This window comes from Symphodus melops (assembly GCF_947650265.1).
Source record: "Symphodus melops genome assembly, chromosome: 19".
In the NCBI taxonomy this organism is placed as follows: Eukaryota; Metazoa; Chordata; class Actinopteri; order Labriformes; family Labridae; genus Symphodus; species Symphodus melops.
Genome location: NC_136709.1, coordinates 21,817,745 through 21,831,391, shown reverse-complemented (window position 1 = coordinate 21,831,391; position 13,647 = coordinate 21,817,745). Strand labels below are relative to the sequence as shown.

The 13,647-nt window shown below is 51.3% G+C and overlaps 1 protein-coding gene across 1 annotated transcript; it reads right to left on the bottom strand.

The window, feature by feature from the left end:
* Positions 1 to 487: 487 nt before the first annotated feature.
* Positions 488 to 13,605, bottom strand: znf106a (zinc finger protein 106a). The gene is made up of 22 exons (XM_079369852.1): positions 13,391 to 13,605; positions 11,663 to 11,742; positions 11,310 to 11,371; positions 9,413 to 9,607; positions 6,498 to 8,186; positions 5,950 to 6,418; positions 5,796 to 5,865; positions 5,561 to 5,715; positions 5,401 to 5,461; positions 5,058 to 5,321; positions 4,195 to 4,936; positions 4,048 to 4,088; positions 3,819 to 3,964; positions 3,605 to 3,739; positions 3,410 to 3,526; positions 3,023 to 3,214; positions 2,864 to 2,926; positions 2,641 to 2,760; positions 2,484 to 2,555; positions 2,197 to 2,268; positions 1,950 to 2,096; positions 488 to 1,831 (listed from the first exon to the last, which is right to left on the bottom strand). The coding sequence occupies exons 2-22, from the start codon at positions 11,714 to 11,716 to the stop codon at positions 1,775 to 1,777; spliced, it is 4,923 nt and encodes a 1,640-aa protein (XP_079225978.1). The 5' UTR covers positions 11,717 to 11,742; positions 13,391 to 13,605; the 3' UTR covers positions 488 to 1,774.
* Between the last annotated feature and the right edge of the window lie 42 nt (positions 13,606 to 13,647).

Here is a 13,647-nt window from a genome sequence, read left to right as displayed (position 1 = left end):
TTCTTGTCCGTTCGGATTAAACAACCCGGTAAAAATAATAATTCACCATTTAGAAAGAAAAACAAAGTACGTTCAGAAGTCTTACTGGCTCTGCTAACGAGTTAGCTTAGCTTGTAGCCTGAAGGCTCGCGCTGGTGTTCAGTGAGAGCGGGCTGCGGCGCGGTGCATTCTGGGAGTTTTAGTATTTCATTCCAATCAGTTTAAAATAGATTTTCTGCTTTTTCTCGGTAAAGAAGGCGCCAAATAAAAAAAACATTTCACATTTCTTTTACATATATGACCAAATTTCACTACAGATTCATGTTTCAATGGGTATCGCTTTAAGAAAAACCATCTGAAAGGAGTCAGGGCCGGTGGTTCAGGTGGTTCAGGGCAGGTGGGTCAGGACGCAGGTGGTTCAGGTCAGGTGGTTCAGGAAGCATCATGGACGCCTCCCTCTGCGTTGAATCAGCACATGAACAGAAGCAGCTCACAGAAGACACAGAGACTTGTTTAGTAACTTTTTTTTTATTGTAATAATTATCGTTAACAACGTCATAGATTGCACTTTCTTAAAAAATATCTCTTCACAACTTTGATAAGAACAGAAAATACTTGAAGAAACTCAGGACTGCCGGGTCAGGAGGGGAACTGCACAATTTTCCTCGGGTCAACGGGTGAGGCGAGTTTGGATGATGGCGGCTATGAGATCAGGACACAACGGAGAGAGAGCAAGCGGTAACCACGACGCAGTGTGGGCGTGGCTCTTACACGAGCCATGTGGGTTTTTTTAAGAAAAGTGGCGTTTAGTTTGGCTAAGAGGATGAAGTATGGCATGGGAGATGAACCCTCAACCTTCCCGTCTTGCTCCTCCTTCACACACCTTCCTTGAATCGTCCTTCACCTCCACGCTCCGTTAGAAAAACATCGTCACTGTGGGAAACAAACAGTCTGCTCGCTCGATCCACCAAACTAAAAAAAAATTTAAAAATCCAAAAGATAAGCAAACACCTCCGAGGAGGAAATAGTGTCGTAACAACAATTCTTCACACTCACTCGAGGAACACCTGGTTAAAACGCCTCAGTTCAGTCATCACTGCAAATCTCAAACGCCAACACAACACGGCGCCAAAGTCCTTCAACGTCTGAGCAACGAGCAAATAAAAACTTCCACTGTTATCAAACCAAAATGGAAAAAAAAAAAAAAAAGTTAGAAAAACGTTAAAAAACGTTAAAAAGTCGACCCGACTCCGGAAACAAAAACCAAACCAGAAAGAAACAAAATGTGTCACTTCAACGAAACTCAAATCATCACGCCGTCCGACTCAAACGTGCTCAGAGAGACTCCGGTTCGCACGAGCCGTGACGACCGTCCGTTTAATCAAAAAGAAAAAAAGAAAAGTTGCTCAACGAGACATCACAACAACAATAAAAACATCTCCATGCCATAAAGGAGCCGACCATCCCGCCAAACAATTCCCTCCGTCGCCGGCAACCGTGAAGTTTCTTCAAACAGAAGTCAGTGAGCGAGTCTGTGTCGTACTTTGGTCAGTGAAACGTGGTCAGACAGAGAGCGAGCGAGAAAGGAAGGCGTGTTTGTAGAACAGCACCGCCGACCCTCCTCCCGCCATCTTTGTGTTATTAAGGTTGGATTCCAACACCGAACATAAAGGATGGAGTCGTCAAACGCCACTCATCAGGCGCCACGGGAGCGCTGCTAAGTGAAGCGGGTCCCAAGATAATCCCCCCCAATATGGGAGGTTAAAGACGAGGCGAGGGGGCGGGGGGGAGCCCTTCAAGGCTCCGCCTCCTTCTCCTCCTCGGCGTGTTTCTGCATGTGCACCAGGATCCCCTGAAAGCAAACAAACAAACGTCAACGTGTGAAGAACGCCGCTCTGACATCCACGCTCCGCTTTCCCGACCTCGGGGTCACGACCTCACGGGGGAGGTCACAGCGGCTCTTCTCTTACCGGCTTGGAGCTGCTGCGAGCGCAGAAAAACTCTTCACAGTTGTTCCAGCGGCACTTGAGCGTCTGGACGTTGGCGCTCGCGTGGTCGTTGATGAGGTGCTGCTGCAGGTGCTCCGTCATCCCGAACACCAGCGGACAGCCGTGCCACTGACAACACAACGAAATGGGAAACTTAGCATCGAGCGTCGCGGGGTCATCTCACCTGCCGGCTCGTGGAGGTTGAACGCAGGGCGATCAGTCGTCTTACCCTGCAGCGGTAGTTCTGCATCAGATTCAGCTTGACGGCGTCCACGCTGCCGTCGTAACAGCCCGTGTAGATCTGAAACACCACAGTTGAAAACAGAGTCAGCGTCTTCCTCTCTCTCAACAAACAAACAGTGACATCTAGTGGTGAGATCTGCCACTACAACATCAGGTCTTCTGTGATTGGACGAGGCGGACTAAGCTGCTCGTCCTCGCCTTTTAGAACCATCACCATGACAACCGGGTCTAACACCTGGATGTTAGTGGTACAGTACAGATATATCGGCTCACCATGTTCTTGTAGACGCTCATACACATCACCATGTCGCTGTGTCCGCCGTAAACCTGCAGCTGCTCGTGAGACTGACGAGACAATAAAACCACTTTTAACAACCGGAAATAAAAAAGGCTTTTATTTTGAAAGGACAGGTGGATTCAGGGTGCAGACCTGCAGGTCGTAGACTCGGACCAGTTTGTCCAGGCAGGCGGTCACCATCACGTTCCCGAGGACAGACACCACGGTGACGGCGTGACTGTGACCCTTGTAGACCCGCGCCAGCTCTCCTGTCTGAACACAGAGCACGCCGTGTGAGCACGCCGTGTGAGCACGCCGTGTGAGAACACGGAGCACGCTGCGTGTGATTTGATGTGAATAAAACACGAGGACTCACGTGGATGTTGTGTGCGTAGACACACTGATCACTGGAGCCACTGAACACCAGGTCGTTCACCACCTGAGGGAGAGAACATGAAGATGTAACAACCACACACACACACACACACACGTCTGCTCTCAGAGGATCAGCCGTGATCTACGCGTCTCGTCCGACCTTCATGCACAGCACGGTCTTCGTGTGTCCCTCCAGCGTGCGCAGCAGGAGTCCGTTCTTGGCGTCCCTCACGCTGATGGTGCTGTCGTACGAGCCAACCAGCAGGATCCTCCGCGCTCCTTCCTGCGACGACGCCAGGCAGCTCACGGCACGCGGCCCGTGGCACTCGAACACGTCCATCTGCTTGTTTGTCTGTAAACCAATCAGAACAAAAAACACGTCAGGATGTGATTTTCTGTATTTGGAGCAGCATGTAGCTCTGCCCCCTAGTGTTGAGAACGGGTACTGCAGTCTAAACTCTAAACATCACAGAGAGCTGTCCCCCCCTCCTCAAACAAATCCAGACCATTCAGGAGCAGAATCTTTATGTTGCGCTGCACGTCTCACCTTGAGGTTAAAGGTCACCACTGTGCCGTTAGCCAGACCGGCGTACAAAAACTTCCAGCGGCTGTGAAGGCAGAGGACTCGGTCCGGCAGAGAGAAGTGCTGCTCCAGCTCCTGAGTCTGTGGACGCAAAACAACATGAGGACGAGTCCTTTCCCTCCGAGCTGCAGGGAGGTCTCATGCTCAGAGCGTGTTTACCTTGAGGCTGTAGCAGCGGATGGTCTGATCACTGGAGCCCGTGTAAAGGCGGCGATGCAGAGAGGGAGCGGTGGACAGCAGCAGACAGCTCACCTTGGAGCTGTGACCCTCGAACACACGCACACACCTGTGACTCTGCAACACAAAACTCTCCTCAGCTGTTGCATCATCAGAAGATTTAAAAAAAAAAAAAAAAAAGAGTGCTGACGCTCACCACCAGGTCGAAGGCCCGGACCGTCCGGTCTCCTGAGCACGTGTACAGCAGCCCGTCGTGGATCTGCATGGCGTTCACAGCCTCCTGGTGGCCCTCGAACACGCCCTCAGTGGGTAAGTCGTCCTCGCCGTGGTCGGAGGAGGCGTCTGTGGAACATGAAGAGCGTTTTGTTTCTCGGTGCGCGTCAAACACGACCTCTCTTGAGTTTCATATTCAGAGGGAAACAAACCTGAGGACGTCTTGGGGAAGGTGATGGGAAACGGCAGATCACTGCGGAGAAACAGCGAGAGAACATTCAACACACGTGTGCGTCCTGTTGTGCATCATAAGCTTCAGTCTGCACGCGTGTGCGTGGACTCTTCAGGGTGACTCTCACCTCTCGGAGGACTTGCAGATGTCCATGTCGCTGGTGGAGGAGACCTCGTTGCAGGCCAGACTCTGAGCCGTGGACGAGACGAGGGCGGGAGGAGCGCTGACCTCCATAACTTCTTCTGGATCTGAACTCAGCCGGAGCTCGGCAGCGGCGAGCTCGGCGGTCGCGGCGGCGAGCTGGCTCACGTTTCTGGGCGGCTTGAAGTCTTCTACTTCCTGTTTGATGGTTTCAAACAGCTGCTGAGGCTCCTCCTCCCCCGCCTCCATGTTCACGTCTCCGTCCTCCACCGGCGCCGTGGAAGTGCTGACCTGAGAGCTGCCGCTGGGCCTCCTGCGCAGTCGGAGCCACCTCGGCCTCAACGCCTCCCCGTCCAGCTCGGTGTCGCTGCTCTCGGGTTGCTCCGCCCCCTGCGCCTTCTTCAGCACCTTCCTCTTCTTCAGCTTCCTCACGCGCTTCCCGTTCCTCAGCTCAGAGGGCGAGGTGGGCGGATTCAGGACCGAGGGGTGCTGGAAGGACTCGCCCACGCCGCCCACCTCAGAGCCCCGCCTGCTGGGGGGCGGGAGCTTCACGGACAACGCCGACTCACATGGAGGGGGAGGGGCCTTCTCCATCGTCTCAACCAACCCTGACAAACTCTGTTTGCAGTCTGCAGGTTCAGCAAAGTCCTCCCAGCTCGCTCTCCCGGCGTTCGACTGGAACAGCTCGAGACCGTCTTCAGGAGGCGTCTGGAAACTGTGGGCGGAGTCTGCGGGGGGGGGGGTCACATGAACGCGGATCAGTTAAAGCTCCACCTGACAGTGTCATACACAGTGACAGTAAAAGAATCAAGAAAGAACCGGATCCAGGTATTTGTTGGCGGGTGTTACCTGGCTTGGCGGCTGCGGCGGGCGCCACGGGCTGCTCCGGGGTGGTGCTGTGAGCGCAGAAGGAGAAGTTGTCGGCGTCGCTGACGTAAAGCGGAGACTGAGGCTCCTGCTTGATGATGACGGGCTGAGAGGAGGGAGGGGAGGCGGAGACAACAGGCTCGCTAACGGGAGGAAGAGGGAGGCAGGGCGCCACCTGGGGCGCCGCCACTACAGGATCCAGCCTTTCTTCTTTCAGTTTGACCTGAGGGGCTTCGTCAGCGCTTCCTGCGGGGAGAAGAAGCACACACAGGTCGTCTCATGGACCCTCACAGGGATGTTGTGATTCTGTCTCACACAAACAGACCTGTCATCCCTTTGAGCAGGTCGATGCGTCTGTTCCTCAGCGCGTCCATCTCGCCGTTCATCTGCAGACAAACAAACACGACCTGTCAGACCTGGACGCACACGCCGCCCCGCCCCGCAGGCTCGGACGTGTCCCCGTCATACGTCGATCCTTTACACACCTGCTGTTTAACCACCATGAGGCGCTGCACCTCCATGTAGGCGGCCTGCAGCGCGGCGCGCGCCGTGATCAGGCTGGTGTCGACCGTCTGGAGGGATTTACTCAGCTCCTCCTCCCGCAGAGACACGGCCAGCAGCTGGTCGATCTGTAAACGCTCTGCAGGGACACAGACAGGTAGAAATGAAGCGCTCAGAGATATCGCTCCCCGCAGTCGATGATCACGTTCAGACGCTCACCCTTCTTTGATTTGACCTTCCGTCTTTTGTTGTTGTGTTCCAGACAGGAAGTCTCCGGACTCGGGACGTCCTGTGGAAACACAGAGACGATTCAGAACCTGCTGGTTTGTGTCAAAGTGCGTCTTTAACCCCGGTGTGAAGCAGGTGAACTCACCGCAGCCGCACGCCGTCTCTTCCCCGTCCCCTGAGCGTCGCACAGCTCCGCCCCCGAGCTGCTGTCCCCGAGCACTGAATCCGACCTCTGCAGCGCCTTCGCCGACGCCAACGTCAGTTTCTCCGGCTGCTTCTTGGCTTTAGCTTCAAACTGCCCGAGCATGTGCTCCACCTCTCGTTGACGCCGGCCGTCTTTGTCCCCGTCGTCTGACTGAGGTCTGGCGGGAACGACGACTTCCTGTTTCACGGAGCCGACCTCCTCTCCCTGAGCGTCGGGGGACGCGAGCGAGGAGAGCAGCGGGTGGGCGGATGCGGGGGCGACGGAGCTCTCTGATAAGGAGCGTTTTCTGGTGGAGCCGGGCGTCGAGCTGTCCATCAACGACTCCCACTGGAAGCCCTCCAGAAGGGGGACGTGGTCCTCCTCCTGGCTTTGGTCATCGGGGTCGCACTGAACCATCTCGATCCCGAACCTGAAGGAGAGCAGACAGAACATGTTGAGTCTCAGGCAGGTTTAAAGGTTGGAGACATCATGAAGGACTCGGCACAAACCTGGGCATTCCTTTCCCTTTGTCCTGCTTCTTCCGGACCTCCTGATACACCTGCTCCCAGTTCACGTTACGTCGAGACCCCGAGGAGCTGATGAGCTGCCGGACGGTGGGTTTGAGCCCGGAGTCCTTCTCTGTGTCGCTCCTCTTGGACTCGCTCAGGTTTCGGACCCGCCTGGCGATGTTCAGGTTGGGCTCGTGACCTCCGGGTTTGCTCTTGGAGCTGATGTGTTTGGTCAGGTCTCGTTTCAGCACAGGAGGGAGATCCAGTCTGGACAGGTTGGATGTGTTTGAGTGCTGCGCCGTGTCGCTCTCCGAGCTCTGCCCTGCGTCCACGGCCGGCCTCGCGTCTTCCCTCTCCTCGTCGTTCCTGCTGGAGGCGGCGAGCTCCGGGTTCTCGGCGGTGGAGGTGCTAACGTGCAGCGACTGAAGGAAGTGGCTGCTGTCGGAGGATTGCACGGTGGCTTTCTCCGGCCTCGTCGAGTCGGGCACGTTTGGTTTGGCTGCGTTCTCTTTGTTGACTCCGGTCTGACTCTCGTCACGCTGCTCCTCCGTGATGTGCAGCGCCGTTTCCACCCTGCTGCTGGGGGAACCCTCCAAAGCTGCTCTCCTCTCTAACACGATCTGCCTGGCTTTGTTAAACGTTTCTGGAAGCTGCCGCTCTTTCCTGGACCGAAGCGGTCCGACGGGCGGAGCCTGGTGACTCGTGTTGGATTTGGATTGTGACGCCGCCTGACTGGAGGGCCGGCTGAGCTTATTCCCAATATTAAGACCAAACATTGAACTCACCTTTCTGTCTTTATGAGGCAGAGAACTCTTCTGTTTGGTGGAGCCAGACGTGGCGTCCCGCGGCTCCTCTCTCGGAGCGCTGCTGCTCCGGTTGGTTTTGAGCCTCTCCTTCTCTTCGGGACTCTTTGCACTCGAGGTAGACTGGACTGGTTTCCAGTCAGGATGGGACTGCTTGTTACTGGTTTCTGGGGTCTTGTCCTGCTTCTGGGGTTTGGTGACTTTGGGGTGCTTCTCTGATAGGTTTGGGTTTGAATCCTTATGAGGTCCAGATTCAAAGCCCTTTGAGACGGGATAAGGGGACCAGCGAGAGGTTTTGTCTAACTTTGGATTGCTACCTGACTTGGAGCTCTTGTGTTCAGGTTCTGCTCCGTTGGGAGCCTGGAACTGGTTTGGCGTCTGTGCGTGTACAAAGGGTGGTGGTGGCGGTTGCGGCGGCGGCGGATACATCGGAGACTCAAAGGCGCTGAGAGGACGGCTTCTGTGTTGGTACTCAAAAATGTTGTTGCAGCCGTAGAGCCCGTTGCTGCTGCCTCCGTTGCTCAGCCAAGGCAGCCGGTTCTGTTGGACCGCTCCCTGACTGAGCGGCCTGTTCCAGCCCCCGCCTGTGAGCTCTTCAGATAACCATCTCTGCAAGTGTGGAGGCTCCTGGGCGTGCCAGGTGGCGCTCTTTCCCGATCTGCTTTGTTGCCATGGCGGCGCCTCCCCTGCTCTGTCGCTGTACTGGTTGCTCCTGTACCAGGTTCTGTTCTGAGAGGGTCCACTGAGGCCCGGAGGTCTCTGCTGCCAGGAGCTCTCCAGGCGGTAACGCTCCTTCGCTTCCTTTAACCTCTGCTGGAGCTCCTCCTTTTTCCTTCGCTCCTCTTCTTCCTTCGCCAGCTTTGCAGCAGCAGCTTCCTTCTCTTTTCTGAAACAAGACACAGAACGCATCCCGGACTTTTAGCCTTCTTCACACACGCACAAAGCTCGGTGCAAATTTACACAACGAGTTTTATGCACAAACACAAACAACCACATTTTTCACACCAACGAGCGAAAACTCCCGAGGAGCCAATGAGAGGAGCCGAATGTTGAAGATGACAAACGGAACGTTTCGCTCATCAAAAGGTTGAAATGTTCGTTCTTGTGCCGAGACTCTGCGCTTGACTTCACCCAACATTTCTGCGTCCTCCCTCCTGAGACCCCGCCCCCCCTTATTCTGTCTCCCGCTCCCCCAACAGGTGAGCGAGTAGCTCAGGAAGATGTCCGGAGTGCATCCTGTCTCAGAGCTCAACGCTCGAGAGGATCTGATTGGTCGGTGGGCGGACATTTTTACAGGATGATCTCTCCTCCCTAACATGACCTGCATTAGGTTGCCATGGTGATCCACAAGAAGTGAACCGCATGCGTGTAGCACGTCGCTCTCCTGCCAGGAATCATTTTCTTCCAGATTCACCTGAATCTATTTGTAAACACATTTTTCCAGTGATAAGTTGGATTATTATTTTTTGGGTTGTGTTTCGCTGGCGTGTAACAGATAACAGGTTTGTGTTTATGGCGGGAACATTTACTGGGATTATTCCTATTTTATCTTGAAGGTTTGTTATAATTTTGTGAAAACTTCCGTCAGAAAACGGGAAAAATTAAACGAGTGATGGCGGAGCGACAGCGTGCGGGCTTGGATGTGCCGACTCAAGGCGTCATGTCATCACTCAAGAGATTGAAGACACTATTCAACACTTCACGTCTCTTTACGAGCTGGTCAGAGGTCGGACTGCAGAGCTCGTGTTTGTTTGTTTGTTTGTTTGTTTGTCTCGTTCTGAAGCTGCAGCATCGTTGACTTTGAGCTTTTTTTAGGCCGCCGTCCTCGTGACATTCGACTCCGGCTGCAGCAGCTAAATCAGGCCGGTGAGAGCGAGACGTGACTATACAAGGCTCATGTACACATACAAGCCGAGCTGCTCACAGATCTAATCCTGATCGTGTCTCGCAGGCGTCCACCGTTTCATGACATAAAGAAGAAAAGTTTTAACTCTTCTGTTTACGCCTCGATTCTTCTACAAACATTCAAAACAAAGCCAAGCGTCAGCGTGTTTGTTCGGCACTGGGCGACCCGGAGCGTAAACATTGTGTTATAAAGCGTGACTCTCTTACCTGATCTGTTCTTTTCTCTTCTCCACCAGCTGCACCAAAGCCTGATCGAAGTAGTCCTCGTCGCGGTCGGTCGCCCCGGCCCTTCTCTCCGCAGCCTCCACATTCTGTTTGTGCGTGGGACTGGAGATGTGGCTGGCGTAATCCGTCAGGCTCACCACCGTCACCTTGCACACTCGGCACTCGTGTCCGCAGTCCCTGGGGAGGGAAGGCGAGAGCGGGCGGTCAATCGTTCCTTCGGGCATTGTGGCTGGCTGGGTTTCTTGAATTTCCCTCCAGATCAATAAAGTATCTATCTATCTATCGTTCTGATCTCGTCGGGTTTCGGGTTTTTTTTTCTCGCCTGTTACTTCAAGTCTGAGTAAAATGAGGAGAGGAGAATACTCAACAATCCTTCACAAATCACCAAATTCTCTATGTTGGCAGATCAGGAGGTGGCTAACTTAGAATTTTCTCTCGCTAAATAAAGTTCAAATCTTGATCATCCTGATCTTGTGCTTGTCTTTCTTGAGCAGGTCAGAGCGAGGGCAGGAGGTGGCGCCGGGCTGGACCCGGGCAGCGTGCTCATGGATGTCCAGCCACGCAGCAGTGGGACGCACGGAGCGAAGAGAGGCACGGCGCCCTCAGCCTAGCGCGCTGTCATGATGGTGTCCGCTGCGCTCTGAGACTCCACACAAGGCAATGTCTGTATTTGACCTCCCCCCCCCACCGCCCCCCAGCATGTGTTACAGACCCGAGCTTCCTGCTGACCAATCCCAAGCAACGCCCGTGTAACCGGAGCCTCCTGCAGCTGCTCCGAGCCGCCACTTCTAAACCTCTCCCAGCTATGCCACCCTGTGATTCTGAGCGGGGCTCAGACTCTGCTGGCTCCGGATCAATTTCTTTTTCAGATCTGTGTCATGGCGAGCTGCCATTTTCTGACCTCTCGTGCAGTTGGCAAACACCTTTTCCACGAGATCGAGTTACTGATCCATTCTGACGCCTTATCACAAGCAGTGTTTCTTTCAGTTCACTGAATCTGTCGAAGCTGGACTTTAAGGGAGAGAGATGGAGGAGAGTCAGATTTAAAGTGTTTTATATTTGAGAGGCGAGGAGAACAGCACACGGCGTCTCACACAGCCCGCTCGCTGTCTCTCCTCCAGATGATGTCAGAGTCAGTGTTCCTCCAGCACACACTGCTTTACTGAGATCACCGTCTTCTCCTCTCACAGCTCCTGACGGACACACACAGAGTGTGAGCTGTCAGATGAAGACGAGCACTGTGATATGAGAGGAGACGCAGAGTGAGCGTGCTGCTCGTGGTCAGACTGAGCTGCAGCATGGACCTCACATAAACCTGCTTCAGATGAAGCTCTACAAACACAATCATCTGAACAGTCTGAGATACAAACTGCTTTATTCTTTATTAAATAATTCTGACGGGTTGGGTTGTGATTTCTCATGGAGGAGGGTCGGCGATCTGGTTTGCACTTCCTGCACTAGTTTCATATGTTAGGAGCTGTACTTGCAGCTCCGGCATGTTATCAGCATTCAGCTCCAGATTCCTCCGTCTCAGCGACAGGCCGCATGCTTCTAGTAATCTCCACGCCGGTCATAAGATAGCCAGTTGCCTTCTCTCTCGGTCATGCCTGTTGTTCCACAGAGATTGTGTCTAAATATATAAGTGCCACAGATGAGACAGCTGCCCGTACATCCACTTGTGATGAACACGTGCCCGTGTGCACACGTGCCCAGTGACCCAGATTAATTTGGAGAAAGTGTAAAAACGAAGCTTTCGTTTTTTTTAACCTTCCACGTTGACGATGCATTTCGCCGCTCACGAATCAGGAAGCAGCGTGCGAGCGATGTCACAAAGTCAACGTGGAAATAAAACCTGTGAGAACAAAGAGATAAAACATACCGGCCTTTGAGCTTCTCCAGCTCTCTGTGGTGCAGCATGCTTCTCATGTGCTCGTCCATCTCCTGCAGAAACACAGCAGACGACAAACCTCTCGATCAAAAAACAAGTGTGAACGTCTCAGAAGTGTCTGAACATGCTGAACATGTGTGATGGAGACAGAAAAGTCTCCACTGCAAGAAAACCTTTCTACGACCTCCACTGTACCAGCGATCAACACTGGAAACTGAACATATGTGCTCAATCTTTCAACTTATTTATTTTGTCTTATATATTATTTATATGTATTTGACATGAGCAGAGCGAGCTCCTGGATGTGTCGTCTTACAGTCGCTACACACGTGGAGGTGAGTTACCTGTTTGGAGGCGTGGACTGTTTCACACAGGATGCACTTTCGGTCTCTCGCCATCTTGGTGGTGAGTGGAGATCAGGCCGCTGTCGGTCGTAAACGGAGATAAAGAAAAAGGATTTGTCAGCTCATGAAGGAGAAAGAAACAAAGTTGTTCATTTAGTGGAGAGAGTGACTCAGAGCTCGACCTCTCTGAACTATTCAACAACATTCCTCGCTACCGCAGCCCACATGCCGGCTCAGGGTTCAAGCTGAACGCTGGTCTAATTCTAGTCTGCTGATGGAGCAGCTCTGTGACCCGTCGGCAGCATCGGGTTTAAGTCTGGACATGTTGAAGGTCTACAAACAGGACGGGAAACTAACGCCAGCCACGGGGCCAAACGCCACAGAGGTTACGCCCGTGTGTGTTTGAGATCTGTCTCTACTCTGACATCAGGACGCAGCGGACCACGTGTGGTCCCCGATACATTCTGATGATGATAGAAATGGAAGTTTAGACATGTTTGAAAGTCTTTAAAAGCTCAAAAATTCAAAATAAAAGCCCAACTTTTTTAATTTTAGATGCAAATTTGTGGAATTTCACACGTGATCAAAAAAAAAACAATAGTTCTACTTAACGTAACTATTTCAACTCTGCACTGTAACTTTTACTCTTTTATTTTGAAACTCTCTCACCACATTTAAACTCTTGTTTTTAATGTTAACATTTCATCCACAGGCCTTTTAAAGGTTTTCTCCCAGTGTCACGATGCTTTCCATGTTTTGTGTGAAACTCTTTGAATCGCATTGAATCCTTCATGAAAGTAAAAACATTTCCTTCACTTTGTCCTCTTATAATAAATACAATAACAGGGAAACATGTTAATGTGTCTAAAGGACAGCAGACTTCATATTAAAGTTTATTACAGATCCAAGCAGGTCAAGGACATGAGCAAAGCTTCTCTCTTAGTAAGTCATATATTCTGTTTATGACTTTTAACTCAAGGATCAACAGCTTTCCTTTCACTGGAGCATGCACGCGGAAACACAACAAACAAACAAACAAATAGCTGCAGGAGCTTCAGGTGGTTTAAAATCAGGAGAATAAATAATAAATAAAAAATAGTTCACATTTAAGAAGCTTCAGGTTCTGATGTTACAGAAACTGGAATCACAGAAGTCTCATAAACTTATCAAAGAGTTGATTTATTATCAGTTTAAGTGATTTTTATGTATTAAAACATGATAAAGAAGGCGGGACACAGTTAGCTGGCTAACAGTTAGCTTCTCTGTGCAGGACTTTATCAACACAGACATTACTTTTTCATCAAAACTCAGTTTCAATGACACCCACATAATATAACAGATCGAGAAAAGTCTTTAAACTGCTTTGAAAAAATAAACTTTAAAGACAAAACTCAAAACAATCAACGTTATCTAGCTAGCTAACTCAGCTGCAGCTAACTGTTGAAGTCTCTCAGTATATTTGTTGTTTTCGCTGCATTAAAGGTCATGAAGCAGACAGAAGACCTAACAAAAATACACATATTGTTCATATTGATTACAATATATAGATTAATCTGAACTGTAGTGTAGAAGCTTAAACCAGGACAGCTCGTTAGCATTAGCATTAGCATGCTACTCAGGAGCCGCCTGTGATGTTAAATTATTCAGTAATTATAGAAATATGAGAAATGCTACAAGAGAATGTTTTTGGACATTGTTCATACAAGAAGATATAAGACTGTTTGCTACCTTTATAACATCCACATGTGGAGGACTACAGCATCCTCCCGCTGAAGCTAACAACAACAACAACATCCGGGTCCTCGCCCAACCAAAACGGAAACTACAAACTCGAACAGCTGCTCAGAAGAACTACAAAAAATAAAGGTGACAAAAGAAAGACAGTTGTTTTCTGACCTGTATCAGCTTCATCTCCTTCTGATGAAACTTCAGTTATGTTTTATGTTTCTGTTTAAATATCACTTTTTATATATAATTATTATAAC